This window comes from Lagenorhynchus albirostris, chromosome 2 (genome assembly GCF_949774975.1).
Source record: "Lagenorhynchus albirostris chromosome 2, mLagAlb1.1, whole genome shotgun sequence".
In the NCBI taxonomy this organism is placed as follows: domain Eukaryota; kingdom Metazoa; phylum Chordata; class Mammalia; order Artiodactyla; family Delphinidae; genus Lagenorhynchus; species Lagenorhynchus albirostris.
In genome coordinates this window covers 69591769-69611682 of record NC_083096.1, presented here as the reverse complement: position 1 = coordinate 69611682, position 19914 = coordinate 69591769, and the positions used below count along the sequence as shown (strand labels likewise).

The window sequence follows — 19914 nt, the reverse complement described above, 5'->3', positions numbered from 1 at the left end:
ATTACATAGAGTGTGACATAAAGAACCAGAAACTGGCATTGTGGTGTGCTGAATGTGGAATACCTCTTTTGTTGGCTTGGCGAGAGACCAGTTCTGCAGATACTTGGGTGAGAAAGCTTTTTCGTACTGTGGAGAAAAAGATGAGAAGCCCTATGAGACTCAAAGGCTCCAAGCCCAGGAAATGATAGCTAGGCACAGTTCTTCAGATTTGAAGACCAAAAGCGTGAACAACCACGCTAAGTAAGCTTTAACTTGCTTTAGAGAGGATGTGATTTGTTTCATCTGTGTGCTGTCCAACATGGAGCCACTAGCCCCATGTGGCTGTTGAGCATTGGAAATGTGACTAGTCCAAATTGAGGTGCTTTGTAAGTACAGTTGACCCTTGAACAACATGGGTTTGAACTGTGCACGTTAACTTACAATAAATAAATATGTACTTTTCAATAAATATGTATTACAGTACTACATGATCAATAGTTGGTTGAATCTGTGGATGTGGAACCCTGGTTATGGAGGGCCAACTCTAAAGTTATATGTAGATTTTCAACTGTGTGGGAATCTGTACCCTAATCCCTGCCTTGTTCAAGGGTCAACTATATAAAATACAATGGATTTTGAAGACTTAGTACAAAAACGAATGAAACATCTGATTATAACTTAAAATATTGATTAAGTGTTGGAAATAATATTTGGGGCTAAATTATTAAAATTTACTTTATTTCTTTTTAATTTTTTTCACGTAGCTACTAGAAAATTTAAAGTTACATTTGTGACTCACGTTATCTTTTTATTGCAGTGCTGGTCTAGACCAGCGGTCAGCAAACTCTGGCCTGGGCCAAATCCATCCTCCTGTCTGTTTTAGGATGGCCTGAGAAAGCTAAGAATTGTTTTTATAGATGAACATTTGCACTTGATTTGATAAAGGGGAACACTAACTTTGTACCCCAATTAACCGAAATATTTTCTCATCCTATAAGAATTTCATGCTTTTCATTAACATTAGAAAAAATTGCACTCAGTTATTGTATTTTGAATTTTGTCAAAATTTTATGGAAAAGTGTTTTCTCTCATACCTATATAATATCTCTGATTTTGTCACTCGACTCACAAAGCCTAAAATATTTACTCTCTGGCCCTTTTCAGAAAAAGTTTGCTGACCTCTGGGTTAGGGCCTACAGACTTAACCCAGAGATACCTATTTCTTGTCCTTGGGCCCTCCCTCCCCTGAGGAGCTGAGGAGGTAAAAAAATATTGTCTCACCCCACTCTCAGCTATATATTCAGTCATCAGAATCCTATGGGAGGGGTCAGACCAAAGGTGGAATCTGGAAGGCAAAATTTAACGTTAAAGAAATGGAAAAGAGTACTTACTTGGTTGGCGCTGTAGTTAGTGGCCATGATCCTGCCACTTCCTCTGTTTACCTGTGTTGCCTGGCAACTGCAAGAATGCAGACCTTCTCGACTACCTCCCAATTAGCAGGGGCTGCCTTTTCCTTCTTGTTAAGCACTTTCTTGGCTGACACTGCCCTCAATCTTTCCCCTTGAAACTTAGGTTCATTTTCATTTTAGAGATGTGAGGGACAGAGTAAATAAATGTGAGAAAATTGGTTGAATAGTGGCCCAGACTTTTTTCTAGCATAACTTCCCCTGCTTAAGAACTTCCAGGTTGTCTTTGACTGGGGTCTTTAACCACCATAACAAACCATGGAGCCCCAAGAGCTGTGTTCATTGGGCAGTGTGGTGTAATGTATCATAGACTTTAGAGCCAGACACTGGGGTTTGAGTCCTTACTAAACACAGGAACATAGCTGTATGGCATTAAATAACTGATGTCCCTTCACTGAATTTCTGTAGTCATTTGTATTGTGGAAATAATAGAACAACTACAGGGTAAATGAGGTGAGGTGAATAAAGTATCTAGATAATGTCATACCATGGTAGGTACTCAGTACTGCCAAGACCCTGTTTACGGGGTCCACTACTTCATTTTCTCAGAATAACAAAGGAATGATGTTTTTATTTATTTATTTATTTTAAAAATAAATTTATTTATTAATTTTGGCTGCATTGGGTCTTCGTTGCTGTGTGCGGGCTTTCTCTAGTTGCGGCGAGCGGGGGCTACTCTTCGTTGTGGTGTGCGGGCTTCTCACTGTGATGGCTTCTCTTGTTGCAGAGCATGGGCTCTAGGCGTGTGGGATTTAGTAGTTGTGGCTCACGGGCTCTCTTAGAGCACAGGCTCAGTAGTTGTGGCGCACGGGCTTACTTGCTCTGTGGCATGTGGGATCTTCCCAGAACCAGGGCTCGAACCTGTGTCCCCTGCGTTGGCAGGCGGATTCTTAACCACTGCGCCACTAGGGAAATCCAGGAATGATGTTTTTAAAAGCAGCTGATTCAGATTTGTCCCCAGAAAGAAAAACATATCCTTAGTCCTTAAATGACTTATGTCTCTTCCATCACTCTCTAGAATCACAGAGCCTAAAAACAAAGGTGCTTGATGTTGGCTGGGATGAGGTGGAATCAGGAGCTGGTGCCAGGAGATTGAGCAGGGATGATGAAAGAAAGCTGTAGTGTGGAAAACATCAGATTTAGAAAATTAAGTGGTGGTGCTATGACACAAACCTAATATTTGTTGGACTAGGAAACCTCTCTGAGACTAATCTAAAATGGTATTATCAGAACCATCTACTGGGTTGTTAGGGAGAAAGTGGAATTGTGTTTTCTGAATTATAAAGTTTATACATAAGGCATTAAAATGAAAGGAAAAAACTAAGAAATAAGTTGTCCAAAGAAATAGATCATTGAGAACCAGGAGAGCATTTTAATGGATGATTGTCAATCCCTTCTCCCTTCCTTCTTCCAAAGTCCTCATCCCAGCCAACACACCAAGTACAAGAACACTCCTACACTTCTAGAGATGGAGGTAAAAACCAGCTCTTGTTTTACAGACTCTGGCAGTTAACAGATGTGCTTATGTGAGGTCTGGAAAGGGGACTCATGTGCTTAGTCCCTGTGGTTCTCATTAGTCTCTAGAGTGATAACATTTTGGTTCCTAAAGCCACAGTGATATTTAAGCAAGCATCATATCTCTTGGAACTTCTGTCTTTAGCTGGTATGCTTTTCTGATAGAGATGTAATGTTATATGATGGCTTCAATTTTATTTTTTTTAATTAGTTTTTGTTTAATTGAAAAAAGTATACACGGGAAAAAAATTTCACGTTTACGGAAAGGTATTTACTGAAAAGCAAATCTCCATTTGACTTCAACTCCCAGTCTTGCTCCTCAGAGGCAACTACTCTTATTATTTTCTTGTGTCTCCTTCCAGAAATACTCTATACATTCTAAGATTAATGGGAGCAAGCCGTTCACACTGCTTTGTGATTTGCTTTTTTGACTGTCTTGGGGATTTTTTTTTTCATGATAGTATATTATTTCATTTTAGGGTGTACCATCATGTATTTATTTAGTCTCATTTGGATGACCATTGAGGTTATTTCCAGACTTTTGCTGTTACATACATTGCTGCAATGAAAATCTATATCTACATATATATCTTTATGAATATAAAGATATATATAGAGAAATATGTGTATATATCTTTAGGAACATATGTGATTAGTAGGATAAATTTCTAAAAGTGAAGTGTAAAGTCAAAGGGTTTATGAATTTAGAACATTAGTAGACAATGTCAAATTGCCACTCAAAGACATTGTACCAGTTTATACATCTGCCAACGGTGTATGAGAGTGCTTAGTTCTCCACTCCCTTACCAATGTTTTTCCTGTTTTTGTCAATCTAATAATAAAAACTAATGTAGTTACTATATGCCAGGCACAGTCCTAATTGCTTTTTATTATATTTTCTCATTTGATTCTCACAAGAACCCCAGCCTAGGAAACTGGGGCATGCACAGTAAGGAGTAGAACCAGGATTTAATCCCAAGTATTCTGACTCTAGAGTGATCAGTTTTTTTTTTTTTTTTGAGTGATCAGTTTTAACCATTACACTGTATTGCTTCTTAAGCTGTAGGTGAAACATGGTGTATCCTTGTTTTAAACTTTCTTTAATTACAAGGTTTTTTCTTTATGTTTTCTTTCTTTTTTTTCCCCCTGAAAATAGCCTTTCATGTTTTTTGCCATTTGTTATTGAGCTGTTGATCACTTTTATTAATCTATTTGAACTTTATGTATTAAGGAAATCAGCCCTTTTGTCAGTTATGTTGCAAACATTTTCCCCCAGTTTGTCATTTAAATTTATGTAGTCAAACTTATCACCCTTTTTTTCTGTACTTCTGGATCTTATACTTTGAAGGCTTTTTGTAAATTCCAATATTTAAAAAATAATTCACCCCTGGTTTCAGTTTTTATATATAAATTTTTATTCTGTTGGAATTTATTTTGGTGACTAAACTGAAGTCAATCTCCAGATACCTAACTAGTTGTCTTGGCATCATTTATTGAATAAGCCATCTTTTCCCTACTGATTTGAATTGCCACCTTTATTGTATTCCCTAATATATTTGGGTCTGTTTCTGGATCCTCTAACCCATTGTTCTGCAGGGAGAGGTGACCATTTTAGGTTATTTGTGTCTTTAAAATCCATGGTTCAATCCTGGCTGGGTCCTGTGTGAATTCTCCAATTAGAATTTCACAGACACTAGGAAATTGTAATATAAATAGTAACAGGCAATTTCGAGCTTCTAACAAAATTGTATTGAATATTAGCCTTTCTTCAGATTGACTGGTTGACTTTAGGTACAGCTGTTGTTCTTTCATCGAACCAGATTTAACTCTTTCAAAGTTGGAAGGGCTCATAAAGGCCCCACTCAAAAAATATGCCTCACGATATTTTCATCATTTGATTCAGTTCTCTGATGCCTGAAATTAGACCATTAGGAAATCTTTTATTTGGGTTGAGATCATCTGCCATTGGACTACAAGTTTACTTTGTGTCTATAGGAAGTGTATAAACTACCTAATTGAGGGCAACTACCAACCTGAGCACTGGAGTCAGATTGCCTGGATTAAATTCTGGTTCTGCCTAAATGTGTGACCTTGGACAAGTTACTTGGTCTTTCTGGGTCTGAGAACCCTTATGGTGTGAAACGAGGATAATCTGAGTTTTGAGAGTTAAACATATGTAACATGCCTAGTAGGGTACGTGATGCATAGTGAGTGTTCAATAATTTTAGCATTAGTATTAGCTCGAGACTGCCCAGTAAAAAGAAGTACCTATTCAGGTTACCTGAAACAGAAAAGGGGGGAATTTATTATAAAGTTATGGGATATTTATAACAGATTCCAAAAGTAGGAAGTATAGTTTGGGCCTTAAAGGGTACTAGAATCTGGAAGATAGAACATGATCAAGAAGAGGGATTTTTTTTTTCTCCATCTCATTGTTCTCTGCAATGCCTCGTTCTTATTTCTCTGCAAGTCAGCCAGTATGATTGCTTCCTCATTGACAGCCACCATCCTGAGATTACTTGGACTTGTACCTTTCTTGCAACCTAGTAAGAGTCTTACTAATACAATAGGAGGGAATGGGAAGAACAAAAAGAATGCTGGTCAGTTTAAGTGGAAAGAGACCATAGAAGGTAAAGCTTTTGCTTTGAACCAGTGGATCTTCTTTTAAAAAATAGGTAATAACTTTCCCACAATCAGTTATCAGTTTTTTCTGTAGTTTTCCAAGGTTTTGTGCATATTCAAGAATAGATATAATAAATAGAAATATATATTTTATTCATCACCATTACATTTTACACAAATTGTAGCATAACATACTACTTTCATTTTAAGATTAAAAAATATATTTTGAATATCATTAAATATTAGTGCATAAAGAGCTTCCTTGCTTTTTTTATAGCTGCATAGTATACATTAATGATGTATTATAATCAGTTCCCTATTGTTGAACATTTAGTTTGTTTTTAAACTTTTGCTGTCACAGTGCAGCAATGGATAACCTTCTGCATGTGTTGTTTTGCATTGTGTGAGTATATTTGTAAGACAAATTTATAGAAATGAAATTGTGAAGTCAAAGGATATGTGCAGTTTGATAGATACTGCCATATTGCCTTCTAGAGGTTATATCCCCTCCAGCCACGTATCAAGAGTTCTCTGGCAGAACTTGAAGCCTTGATAGATTGATGAGATCTCCAAGTTTGCTTTTATCCCACATCTCTTCCCAGACATTAAAGAGATTCACAGCAACTTCTCCCTCAAAAATCTGCGTTGTTAGGTAAACTACCTCATTTAGTGATTTCTAATTTATAATAGCCAAAAGTTAGCAACCTGAACTTTCAATGTATTTTTCTTCCCATGGCAATTTTTTTTTCTTTTTCACCATGCAGCTTACAGGATCTTAGTTCCCCAACCAGGGAATGAACCCAGGCCCTCGGCAGTGAAAGCGCAGAATCCTAACCCCTTGACCGCCAGAGAATTCCCCCCCATGGCAATTTTAAAACCAAAAAAATCATTAGTAACCTCATTAGTAAAAACTTGAGCATCTCATCTATTACATAGTTTGACCAACAGCTCTCCACGTTTTCTTCCAGATAGTTCCAAAGTACCCTGCATGCTAGTTCACTGGGGCAGGTGGTAGTGGGTCTTGGATTGGAGACCTGGCTTTTGCCTGTTTTCCTGAGTTAACAGGATCTTATCCAACCAAGCTACTGGACCAACTTTGAACTATTTACACCCCCCTGTTTTCTATATTCCTTTATAGGAACTGAAGACAGTTCTGTACACAGTAAGCACTGAAGAAATGGATGGCTGCATATATAGACACTATTTCAAAATTTCTCTATATATTACAAATTTTTTATCCTATTTTCTTTCCTTGGAGGAACCTAAGGCTCCCTCTATTGGAGACTGCTATTATGTCTCCCCTCCCATACCCCATAAAAGAAGAATATTGTTGATAAGAACACTTCCTGAGGAATCTAGAGAACAAGCTGTAGACAACCACAGTGACTGAGGAGACATCAGTATCTCTCACTAGTGGAGAGAATTAAATTTATGTTTACTTGAATAACCAAGAATAAACGATGGTTCTAATGGAAAGAGTGTAGTTATGTGATAGCTATGTGCTTTGACAATATACACAGTGGCCATAAAGTCTGGGAAAAGATACTATTTTGTTCTGTATTGAAATATAATACCAACAAACCATTAATATGTATTCATTTATGTTTCCAGATTTCTTGGCAACCCTGTAAATATAGTACAGATAACAATGAGAGATTAGATATGTGAGGTAGATTAGGTAGTATGTGAGAAGTATCAATAGAATAAGCCCTGATTATCATATACAGATATTAACTAAAAATAAAGGATTTGCCTCAAGTTAGGTGCTAGGGGAAAGCAATGGGGGCTGGTGGGGGGAGTGACTGATTAAGAGATTCCTAGATAGTTTCAGTGTTGCTCTATATTAGGAAAAACTCCAGTCCTCCTGTGTTTCTCCTTTACTCTCACACTACTATCTCATTAACAACACTTCTGACACCAGACAAGGGGTTTTTCCCCACATCAAGTAATTCCATGACACCAGCTGGGTGTTCTATAATTTAGCTCAATTCTAATGCTATCTACCTGGAGATAGGATCAGATCCCACAGGTTAAGGGCTCAGTCCCACAAGACTGCCTGCCCCCCTACCCTTCAGATGCCAATTGCATGTCCAGGTTGTTACTTGTGCTTCTGATCAATCAGCTGTAAGTCAGAGGTTCCCATGACCCCCTCCTTGAGTTTACTTAATTTGCTAGAATGGCTCACAGAACTCAACAAAATACTTGAGGATATCTGTGAGGCTATGATAAAGAATACTGATGAACATACAGATAGAAGAGATGTTTAGGGAAGGTATGTGGGAAGGGGCGTGGAGCTCCCATGTCCTCTCTGGGTCTGCCACTCTCCCTGGACACTCTCCAAACCCTATCTTATTGGGATTTTTCTGGAGGCTTCATCACATAGGCCTGATCAATCGTTAATTCCATTTCTAGCCCCTCTCCCCTCTCCAGAGAATGGGGGATGGAGTTGAAGTCTAAGCTTCTAATCATGACTTGGTCTTTCTGGTGACTAGCTTCCATCCAGGAGCCCACCAATAATCACCTCATTAGAACAAAAGACACACCCACCCCTATTACCCAGGAAATTCCAGGCACTGTGTCAGTAACCAGGGTCAAAGACCAAATGTTAGCACAAAAGATGTTCCTAGTGCTTTTATCACTTAGGTATTTACAAGGGTTTCAGGAGCTCTGTGCCATGAACAAGGGGCAGAGACCAATATATGTATTTTCTGTCATCTCACGTGCTCATATAGACAATAGCAAAAAAGAGACAGAACTTATGTATTGTATAAAAGTATTAGGATAAAGTTAACCATTAGAACAAAAATACAAACTCTTTTAAATACCAGAAGGTATGTTAAAAAAAAAGTTGGGGTGGGGAGAGGAGGAAGCATATGAAATAGATCCCATGGTGAGAGACCTACATATATAAAAAAAATATGTAACTTAAATCAGTAAGGCAGCTGTAAGTCCAGAAATATTGATTGAATCAACAAATATATAAATGGGCTTACCACACCTGTTAAAATGATTTTCACATTGACTACAAAAGCAAATTCCAACACTATGCTGTATAAAAGAAATATATCTAAATTGAAGAGATTCAGGAAGCCTAAAAATAAATGACTAAAAAAGTACCAGAATTATTTTCTTAAATTAAAGCAGGGGTTGCAATTGTAATTATCCAAGAAAGTAGAATTCTGACTAAAATGGTTTAAAAGAGATAAAGAATTTTTTAAATTAATTTATTTATACAGAAAGTTCTTATCAGTTATCCATTTTAAACATCAGTGTATATATGTCAATCCCGATCTCCCAATTCATTCCACCAACCCCTCCCCCTGGCCTCTTGCCCCCTTGGTGTCCATATGTTTGTTCTCTACGTCTGTGTCTCAATTTCTGCCCGGCAAACCCGTTCATCTGTACGATTTTTCTAGGTTGCACATATATGCGTTAATATATGATATTTGTTTTTCTCTTTCTGACTTACTTCACTCTGTATGACAGTCTCTAGATTAATCCACGTCTCTACACATGACCCAATTTTGTTCCTTTTTATGAGTGAGTAGTACTCTGTTGTACCACATCTTCTCTATCCATTCGTCTGTCAATGGGCATTTAGGTTGCTTCCGTGTCCTAGCTTTGTAAATAGTGCTGCAATGAACATTGGGGTGCATGTGTCTTTTTGAATTATGGTTTTCTCTGGGTATATGCCCAGTAGTGGGATTGCTGGATCATATGGTAATTCTATTTTTAGTTTTTTAAGGAACCTCCATACTATTCTCCATAGTGGCTGTATCAATTTACATTCCCACCAACAGTGCAAGAGGGTTCCCTTTTCTCCACACCCTCTCCAGCATTTGTTGTTTATGGATTTTCTGATGAAGCCCATTCTAACCGGTGTGAGGTGATACCTCATTGTAGTTTTGATTTGCATTTCTGTAATAATTAGTGATGTTGAGCAGCTTTTCATGTGCTTCTTGGCCATCTGTATGTCTTCTTTGGAGAAATGTCTATTTAGGTCTTCTGCCCATTTTTTGATTGGGTTGTTTGTTTTTTAATATTGAGCTGCATGAGCTGTTTATATATTTTGGAGATCAATCCTTTGTCCGTTGATTCATTTGCAAATATTTTCTCCCATTCTGAGGGTTGTCTTTGCATCTTGTTTATAGTTTCTTTTGCTGTGCAAAAGCTTTTAAGTTTCATTAGGTCCCACTTGTTTATTTTTATTTTTTCACTTATTTATTTTTGTTTTTACTCTAGGAGGCTGGTCAGAAAAGATCTTGCTGTGATTTATGTCAGAGTGTTCTTCCTATATTTTCCTCCAAGAGTTCTATAGTGTCCAGTCTTACATTTAGGTCTCTAATCCATTTTTTTTTTTTTGCGGTACGCGGGCCTCTCACTGCTGTGGCCTCACCCCCTGCAGAGCACAGGCTCCGGACGCTCAGGCCCAGCAGCCATGGCCCACGGGCCCAGCCACTCCGCGGCATGTGGGATCTTCCCGGGCCGGGGCACGAACCTGTGTCCCCCGCACCGGCAGGCGGACTCCCAACCACTGCGCCACCAGGGAAGCCCTCTAATCCATTTTGAGTTTATTTTTGTGTATGGTGTTAGGGAATGTTCTAATTTCATTCTTTTACATGTAGCTGTCCAGTTTTCCCAGCACCACTTATTGAAGAGATGGTCTTTTCTCCATTGTATATCCTTGCCTCCTTTGTCATAGATTAGTTGACCATAAGTGCGTGGGTTTATCTCTGGGCTTTTTATCCTGTTCCATTGATCTATATTTCTGTTTTTGTGCCAGTACCATATTGTCTTGATTACTGTAGCTTTGTAGTATAGTCTGAAGTCAGGGAGTCTGATTGCTCCAGCTCCATTTATTTTCCCTCAAAACTGCTTTGGCTATTCGGAGTCTTTTGTGTTTCCATACAAATTTTAAGACTTTTTGTTCTAGTTCTGTAAAAAATGCCGTTGGTAATTTGATAGGGATTGCACTGAATCTGTAGATTGCTTTGGGTAGTATAGTCATTTTCACAATATCGATTCTTCCAATCCAAGAACATGGTATATCTCTCCATCTGTTTGTATCATCTTTAATGTCTTTCATCAGTGTCTTACAGTATTCTGCATACAGGTCTTTTGTCTCCCTAGGTAGGTTTATTCCTAGGTATTTTATTCTTTTTGTTGCAGTGGTAAATGGGAGTGTTTCCTTAATTTTTCTTTCAGATTTTTCATCATTAGTGTATAGGAATGCAAGAGATTTCTGTGCATTAATTTTGTATCCTGCAACTTTACCAGATTCACTGATTAGCTCTAGTGGTTTTCTGGTGGCATCTTTAGGATTCTCTATGTATAGTATCATGTCATCTGCAAAGAGTGACAGTTTTACTTCTTCTTTTCCAATTTGTAATCCTTTTATTTCTTTTTCCTCTCTGACTGCCGTGGCTAGGACTTGCAAAACTACGTTGAATAATAGTGGTGAGAGTGGACATCCTTGTCTTGTTCCTGATCTTAGAGGAAATGCTTTCAGTTTTCACCCTTGAGAGTGATGTTTGCTGTGGGTTTGTCATATATGGCCTTTATTATGTTGAGGTAGGTTTCCTCTATGCCCACTTTCTGGAGAGTTTTTATCATAAACACATGTTGAATTTTGTCAAAAGCTTTTTATGCATCTATTGAGATGATCATATGTTTTTTTCCTTCAATTTGTTAATATGGTGTATCACATTGATTGATTTGCATATCTTGAAGAATCCTTGCATCCCTGGGATAAATCCCACTTGATCATGGTGTATGATCCTTTAATATGTTGTTGGATTCTGTTTGCTAGTATTTTGTTGAGGATTTTTGCATCTATGTTCATCAGTGATATGGGTCTGTAATTTTCTTTTTTTGTAGTATCTTTGTCTGGTTTTGGTATCAGGGTGATGGTGGCCTCATACAATGAGTTTGAGAGTGTTCCTTCCTCTGCAATTTTTTGGAAGAGTTTGAGAAGGATGGGTGTTAGCTCTTCTCTAAATGTTTGATAGAATTCACTGTGAATCCATCTGGTCCTGGACTTTTGTTTGTTGGAAGATTTTTAATCACAGTTTCAATTTCATTACTTGTGATTGGTCTGTTCATATTTTCTGTTTCTTCCTGGTTCAGTCTTAGAAGGTTATACCTTTCTAAGAATTTGTCCATTTCTTCCAGGTTGTCCATTTTATTGGCATAGAGTTGCTTGTAGTAGTCTCTTAAGATGCTTTGAATTTCTGCAGTGTCTGTTGTAACTTCTCCTTTTTCATTTCTAATTTTATTGATTTGAGTCCTCTCCCTCTTTTTCTTGATGAGTCTAGCTAATGGTTTATCAATTTTGTTTATTTTCTCAAAGAACCAGCTTTTAGTTTTATTGATCTTTGTTATTGTTTTCTTTGTTTCTATTTCATTTATTTCTGCTCTGACCTTTTTTTTTTTTTAAATTAATTAATTTATTTATTTATGGCTGTGTTAGGTCTTCATTGCTGCAGGCGGGCCCTCTCTAGCTGCGCTGAGCAGGGGCCACTGTTTGTGGTGGTGCACGGGCTTCTCACTGTAGTGGCTCCTCCAACTGCAGAGCATGGGCTCCAGGCTCCCAGACTTCAGCAGTTGTGGCATGCAGGCTCAGTAGTTGTGGACTGCAGGCTCCAGAGTGCAGGCCCAGCAGCCATGGTGCACAGTCCTTGTTGCTCCGCAGCATGTGTGATCCTCCCGGACCAAGGCTCGAACCCACATCCCCTGCACTGGCAGGCGGACTCCCAACCACTGCGCCACCACTGAAGCCCTTTGCTCTGATCCTTATGATTTCTTTCCTTCTGCTAACTTTGGGTTTTGTTTGTTCTTCTTTCTCTAGTCCCTTTAGGTGTAAGGTTAGATTGTTTATTTGAGACTTTTCTTGTTTCTTGAGGTAGGCTTGTATTGCTATAAACTTCCCTCTTGGAACTGCTTTTGCTGCATCCCATAGGTTTTGGATCGTCGTGTTTTCATTGTCATTTGTCTCTAGGTATTTTTTAATTTCCTCTGATTTCTTCAGTGATCTCTTGGTTATTTAGTAACGTATTGTTTAGCCTCCATGTGTTTGTGTTTTTTACAGTCTTTTCCCTGTAATTGATTTCTAATCTTATAGCATTGTGGTGAGAAAAGATGCTTGATATGATTTCAGTTTTCTTAAATTTACTGAGACTTGATTTGTGACCCAAGATATGATCCATCCTGGAGAATGTTCCGTGTGCACTTGAGAAGAAAGTGTAATCTGCTGTTTTTGGATGGAATGTCCTATAAATATCAATTAACTCTATCTGGTCTATTGTGTCATTTAAAGCTTGTGTTTCCTTTATAATTTTCTGTTTGGATGATTTGCCCATTAGTGTAAGTGAGGTGTTAAAGTCTCCCACTATTATTGTGTTATTGTCGATTTCCTCTTTTATAGCTGTTAGCAGTTGCCTTATGTTCTGTGGTGCTCCTATGTTGGGTGCATATATATTTATAATTGTTATATCTTCTTCTTGGATTGATCCCTTGATCATTATGTAGTGTCCTTTCTTGTCTCTTGTAACATTCTTTATTTTAAAGCCTATTTTATCTGCTGTGAGTATTGCTACTCCAGCTTTCTTTTGATTTCCATTTGCATGGAATATCTTTTTCCATCCCCTCACTTTCAGTCTGTGTGTGTCCCTAAGTCTGAAGTGGGTCTCTTGTAGACAGCATATATATGGGTCTTGTTTTTGTATGCATTCAGCGAGCCTGTGTCTTTTGGTTGGAGCATTTAATCCATTCATGTTTAAGGTAATTATCGATATGTATGTTACTATTAACCATTTTCTTAATTGTTATGGGTTTGTTTTTGTAGGTCCTTTTCTTCTCTTGTGTTTCCCACTTAGAAGAGTTCCTTTAGCATTTGTTGTAGAGCTGATTTGGTGGTGCTGAATTCTCTTAGCTTTTGCTTCTCTGTAAAGCTTTTGATTTCTCCATCGAATCTGAATGAGATCCTTGCTGGGCAGAGTAATCTTGGTTGTAGGTTCTTCCCTTTCATCACTTTAAATATATCATGCCACTCCCTTCTGGCTTGTAGAGTTTCTGCTGAGAAATCAGCTGTTAACCTTATGGGAGTTCACTTGTATGTTATTTGTCGTTTTTTCCTCACTGCATTCAATATTTTTTCTTTGTCTTTAATTTTTGCCATTTTGATTACTATGTGTCTCAGCATGTTTCTCCTTTGGTTTAGCCTGTATGGGACTCTCTGTGCTTCCTGGACTTGGGTGGCTATTTCCTTTCTCATGTTAAGGAAGTTTTTGACTATAATCTCTTCAAATATTTTCTCAGGTACTTTTTCTCTCTCTTCTCCTTCTGGGAGCCCATAATGTGAATGTTGTTGTGTTTAATGTTGTCCCAGAGGTCTCTTAGGCTGTCTTCATTTCTTTTCATTCTTTTTTCTTTATTCTGTTCCACAGCAGTGAATTCCACCGTTCTGTCTTCCAGGTCACTTATCCATTCTTCTGCCTCAGTTATTCTGCTATTGATTACTTCTAGTGTATTTTTCATTTCAGTTATTGTATTGTTCATTTTTGTCTGTTTGTTCTTTAATTCTTCTAGGTCTTTGTTAAACATTTCTTGCATCTTCTCTATCTTTGCCTCCATTCTTTTTCCAAGGTCCTGGATCATCCTCACTATCATTATTCTGAATTCTTTTTCTTGAAGGTTGCCTATCTCCACTTCATTTAGTTGTTTTTCTGGGGTTTTATCTTGTTCCTTCATCTGGTACACAGCCCTCTCTGCTTTTTCATCTTGTTTATCTTTCTATGAATGTGGTTTTTGTTCCACAGGCTGCAGGATTCGAGATAAAGAAATTTTTACCACAATTAAAAAAAGAGAAAGAATTACACTTAATATGGGAGAAATAGAAGCACATTAATAATAGGAGACTTTAACAAATCAGATCTAGAGAGATAAAGTGAACAAGAAATTAGTACAGATACAGACAACCTAAACAACATAATAAATAAGATAGATTTAATATATATTAAATTCTGAACCTTGATAATAGAGAATATGGCTTTCCTCCCCGCCAAATGCATAGGATTCACAAATATCACAAAAATGTGGCACATTCACAACTTAGGCCACAGAAAAAATCTCAATAAATTCCAATTTAAATTTCCAAATGGGAAATTTAAAAACTTGCTGTTAACCACTTCTGGGTCAAAGGAGAAATGCAAAACCAATCGAAAATATTAATAATGAAAATAAGAATCTATGGGAAATAGTTAAAACAGCTATCAGAGATTTAATATTAAATGAATAGAAGTTAAAAAGCAAATATAAATGAACATTATGACTCAAAAAACTAGGGAGAAAAAAAAACAAGGCAAACTAACACACCATTGTAAAGCAATTATACTCCAATAAAGATGTAAAAAAAAAAAAAAAAGAGAGACATCAGTCATATCAAACTGAACATGGCCAAAGGAAGGAACTAGAAAATAACAGAGAAATGATTGTATCTTCAGCAAGACAATGACATGGGGAAAAAAAGGAGGACTGTTTTTAATTAAAAGAGATATAAGAACTAACCACAGTATGAATATTGCTGGATCCTGATTCTAATTAAATGTATAAAGACATTTAGAGAAATCTGAATATGGAGTGGCTATTGGATGGTACTGATGGATAATGATGGATGATACAGGTGGATAATGATCTTAGTTTTAGAGATGTACCGTGAAGAGTTTAGGATTGTGATGTCTGAGGTTTGCTTTAAAGTACTTCAGGAAAATTTTTTTAAAAGGATAGATGAAGCAACTGTGGCAATATATTGATAAATATTCAATCTGGACAGGGATATATACAAATTCATTTACACTATTCAACTTTTATGTATGTTTGAAAATTTTCATAATGAAGTGTTTTTTTTAAATAAAAAAAAGGCAAACCAATGTCAGGAAAGGAAAGAAATTAGTAAAAGAAAGGCAGTGTTAATGGGTTTGAAAACTACGACAACAAAAAGTAGAACTTTTAAAACTGGAAATTAAAATTCTCTTTTAAAATAAATAAATCTAAAACTGTTTCTTTGAAAAAATTAAATTGATAACTTCTTAACTAAACTACTCAAAATAAAGGGGGGCGGGGAAGACAGCACAAATAGATAATGTTAGAAAGAAAGAGACACAGAAAAGAAAAATTTTTATCTATTCTATGTAAATATGTTTGAAAATCTACATTAAATATATAATGTTGTATAAAACCCCAATTTAACAGAATTGACCCCTGTGGAGACAGAGTAAAAACATATCATTTAATATAAAAGAATTAGAGAAACTGGTTAGAGTTACCCCACAAAACAAAACAGATCCAGATAGTTTCATAGAATATATTATCAAATTAAAAAAAAAATCCTTAACTTTCTAAGCTATTTTAGAGCATGGCAAAAGAAGGAAAATTCGCAAATTCACTTTATGAAGTGGGTGTAATGTTGATTCCCAAACTTGATTTTTGGAACCATGACAAAGACTAAACAAAAAGCACTCTAGATCAACTTCACTTATTAATATTGATACAAAAATCTTATATAAAATATTAGTAAGCAGAATCCAATAGTATGTTAAGAAAATTGTATCATGACCAAGTGGATAATACTCTATGGATGCAAAGATGGAGAGTCAAAGGAAGTCCATTAATATAGTTTATCATATTAATTGATCCAAGGTAAAAAAAAAAAAATGCTCATCTCCACAGATGCATTGATAAATTTTAATACATAACAACACCACCAAAAAGTAAAAAGACTACTGGGGGAAAAAGTTATACCACAGGCAAAGAGTTAGCATCCTTGATAAAAACAACAGGGACTTCCCTGGTGGTCCAGTAGGTAAGACTCCACGCTCCCAATGCAGGGGGCCCAGGTTCGATCCCTGGTCAGGGAACTAGATCCCACATGCCACAACTAAGAGTCCGCATGCCAGAACTAAGAAGCCCAAACACTGCAACGAAGATCCTGCGTGCCACAACTAAGACCCGGCACAGCCAAAATAAATACATAAATAAATAAATGTTAAAACAAACAACAACAAAACTTCTAAAAATACAGAAGAAAAAGACTAATAACCCTATAGAAAACTGGTTATAATGGGGCACGTCACAGAGAAAGACATACAAATTGCTGTTAACCATATGAAAATTGTTCAGTATTGCTCATAACTTTAGAAATATTGAAATTAAAACTGCATGGAGATACCACATTTTACCCACGAGGCTGCATAAATCTAAAAGTTTGATAACGTACTCTGTTGGTCAGTCTATGAGGAAACAGGCATTCTAATATGTTGAGTATGGAAATGTAAAATGGTACAATCTCCACGATGGAGACTTTGGCAGTATCTAGCTAGCACAGTTATCAATGCCTTTTGATTAAGCAATTCCATTTTTAGAAATCTATCCCAAAGGTACTCTAGCAAAAATATGAAAAGTGTCAACTATTATATGCAGCATTATTTGTAATAACTACAGACTGGAAACAACTCAACTGTCAGTAATATGGTATCTCCACACAGTGGAGTACTACACAGCTGTGAAAAGCAGTGAGGAAGATGCTGCTGTGGAATGATCTCCAGGAAATACTTTAAAGTGAATAAAGCAAGGTGTAGGACATGTGAATAGTGTGCTATTGTTTATATTAAAAAGGAGATATAAATTATATGTGTTTCTAATAGAAAAATGATGGAAAAATAAGTGGATGATTAGTGATTACCTTTAGGTAGAGAGAAATAATGCAGAAAAGATAGGGGTAGAAGATAAACTTCTTTGAATATACCTTGTTTTGCAGAGTTGATTTTAGAACCATGTAAATATAATTATAAAATTATAATATAATTATATTATAATTATAATTATAAATATAATTATAAAATTATAATTATAATATAATTATAAAATTAAGATTAAAAAAAGGTAATTCCTAAAATAAAAAACAAATGAATTCTCATTATTTTCACAACAGTTTTCTTTTTACAGAGATAATTGGCTAAATACAACAGCTATATAAATGAGTTAATACCTAAACAGCTATACTAAACAGCTATATAAATGAGTTAATACCTCTACTACTAAACGTCACAAATTTCATAACCAGTTTTCTTTCTTAAGACTAAGTCTCCCTCTAGTGGAGATTAGTTTTACAACCAGTCCCCTACCCCCTACACTACAAAGGAAGAAATCTTTTGCCCATTGTCTCCTGCCACCAAATCCTTAAATTACATAAGTGTTAGAGTCATGAGGAGGAGGATGTGGTAGAAGATATTGAGCAATGGGATAGCAAAGAGTCAGGGACAGAGTCAAGTTTTAAAAAGAAGTGGGGGGGAGGAGAGACTCTAAGAGCCAAGAAAATTTGGTTGTTCAACCCAGAATGGGGAAGGAACTCCAACTTCCTGTTGTTGGAGGATTGCCACCACCTCTGCGCAGAAAGATTTGATTAATATGTCAGTGTCGCTGTGTACTCAGGGAAATAGCTCCCCCTAAGGCATTGCTTTAGGGAGAAACCTGGGTGAGAAATAGTGGTGAGTAGATGAAGAGTGATGGGAGTCAATTCCAGGCATCTCTCCCATCCCTCAGGACTCTCCCAGAGTCCCACTGACCCTTGAGGTCAGATGCATGAAAGCTTTGCCTCCTTGGAAACTGATCATGGGGAAAGGTACTGGCACGGTCTCTTCAGTTCCTGGTAGGGAGAGGAGAGTCAGAGACTGGCCCACATTAGTGGTTGCATAAGGCTGAGGAGGGACCTGAGGGTGATGGCAACTTGCTACAGGATTTCTTTCAGGGACGAGGAAAATTTTCTAAGGTTGTGGTGAGATTTGCACAACTCTGTGAATATACTAGAAGTCAATGAAGTGTGCCCTTGAAATGAGTGAATTGTATGGTCTATAAATTATATCTCAATAAATCTGTTACCAAATAAATAAATAAGTAAATGTCCCCACCCCCACCAGATCTAACTCCTTAATTCAGTTCTGGGGGCCTGCTCTTCTACATATCTAGCCTAAGAATACTGTCCAGGAAATTACTCATTTGAATGACTATTTCAGCCAATTCCCACACCTTTCTTTGTTCTGCCTTCACTTCCTCCCTTTAAAAGGTGAATTGAAATCCTAGATGGAAAAAATTGTCCTAACTAGGTGTGGTGACACTTCCTGTGGGCAAAATGTAAGAAACATGTTGCTAAAGGCCAAAGTTCTTAATATAACAAGAAGTAATGTGAACGTTATACAATGAAATATTATCAGCCTTAAAAAAGCATGAAATTCTGACATGCTACAACATTTGGATGAACCTTGAAGACATTATGCTAAATGAAATAAGCCTGTTACAAAAAGACAAATACTGAATGATTTATTTATATGAGGTACCTGTACTTAGAGTGATCAAACATCATAGAGGCAGAAAGTAGAATTCTACTGGGGGTGGCAGGGGAGATGGGGAGTTATTGCTTAATAGGTACAGAGTTTCAGTTTTGCAAGATGAAAAAAATTCTGGAAATAGACAAGGGTGTTGGTCATATAACAATATGAATGTACTTAATATGACTGAACTGTACACTTAAAAAGGGTTAAGATGGTAAATTTTATATGTATTTTACCACAGTAAGAAAAAAAAATTTTTTTAAGTGTTGTGTAATGTGAACTTCACTGAAGACTGCCAAGTAATGAAAATAGGTACCGATGAATGATGCTAGGATAAGGTCTCATGTCTCATTTTAACAAGTACCAAGAGGAACACCAGAGCTCTCCAGAGTTATGTGTCCCTCCTTGTTACATACATAAATCACTCAATCATCATTCACACCTCTTCTCTGAGAACATATTGCCTCAGACCACTCCCAAATTTTACCCTCTCCTTCTTTGTTTGTCAGAAATAAGGCACAGAGTCAGTAATTTCCTAAAAAGTCTAGATCAGAGTTTTTATTCTCACAATTATCAAAATTTTTTGAGCAATTAAAGTAAAGCCAAAGTTTTTAAACTTATTTTTGCAATAGCCCCTTGTAAAATGAGAATAATATTAGTACATTTTATATATGAGAAAACTAAAACATAGGAAGGTTAAATAATTTGTCCAAGATGCACAGCCAGTAAGTTGCAGAACCAGTTTTCAAACTCCCAAACTGACCTGTTCCTGAAAGTCCAGACCCTAAAATCTGAAATCTCGAGCCCTCATTTAATCTGATTGGATAAGTGAAACAAAACAAGTTTCTCCTGTGGGAAGTCTCAGATGTTTAACTTCCAAGCGTACATTAAAACTCTTCTATAGTGGAAAGGGGATATAATATACACCATTTCCTCAACTTATTTGACCA

The 19914-nt window shown here is 36.8% G+C and overlaps 1 protein-coding gene across 1 annotated transcript in view; it reads right to left on the bottom strand.

Annotated features, from left to right (window-relative positions):
* The window catches only part of CFAP126 (cilia and flagella associated protein 126), a 32764-nt gene that overhangs the window by 1573 nt on the left and 11277 nt on the right, over window positions 1-19914 (bottom strand). The window contains exon 4 of the mRNA XM_060141851.1: window positions 64-131. Coding sequence (XP_059997834.1) covers window positions 64-131 — 68 coding nt within the window. The remainder of the gene's footprint in view (window positions 1-63; window positions 132-19914) is intronic.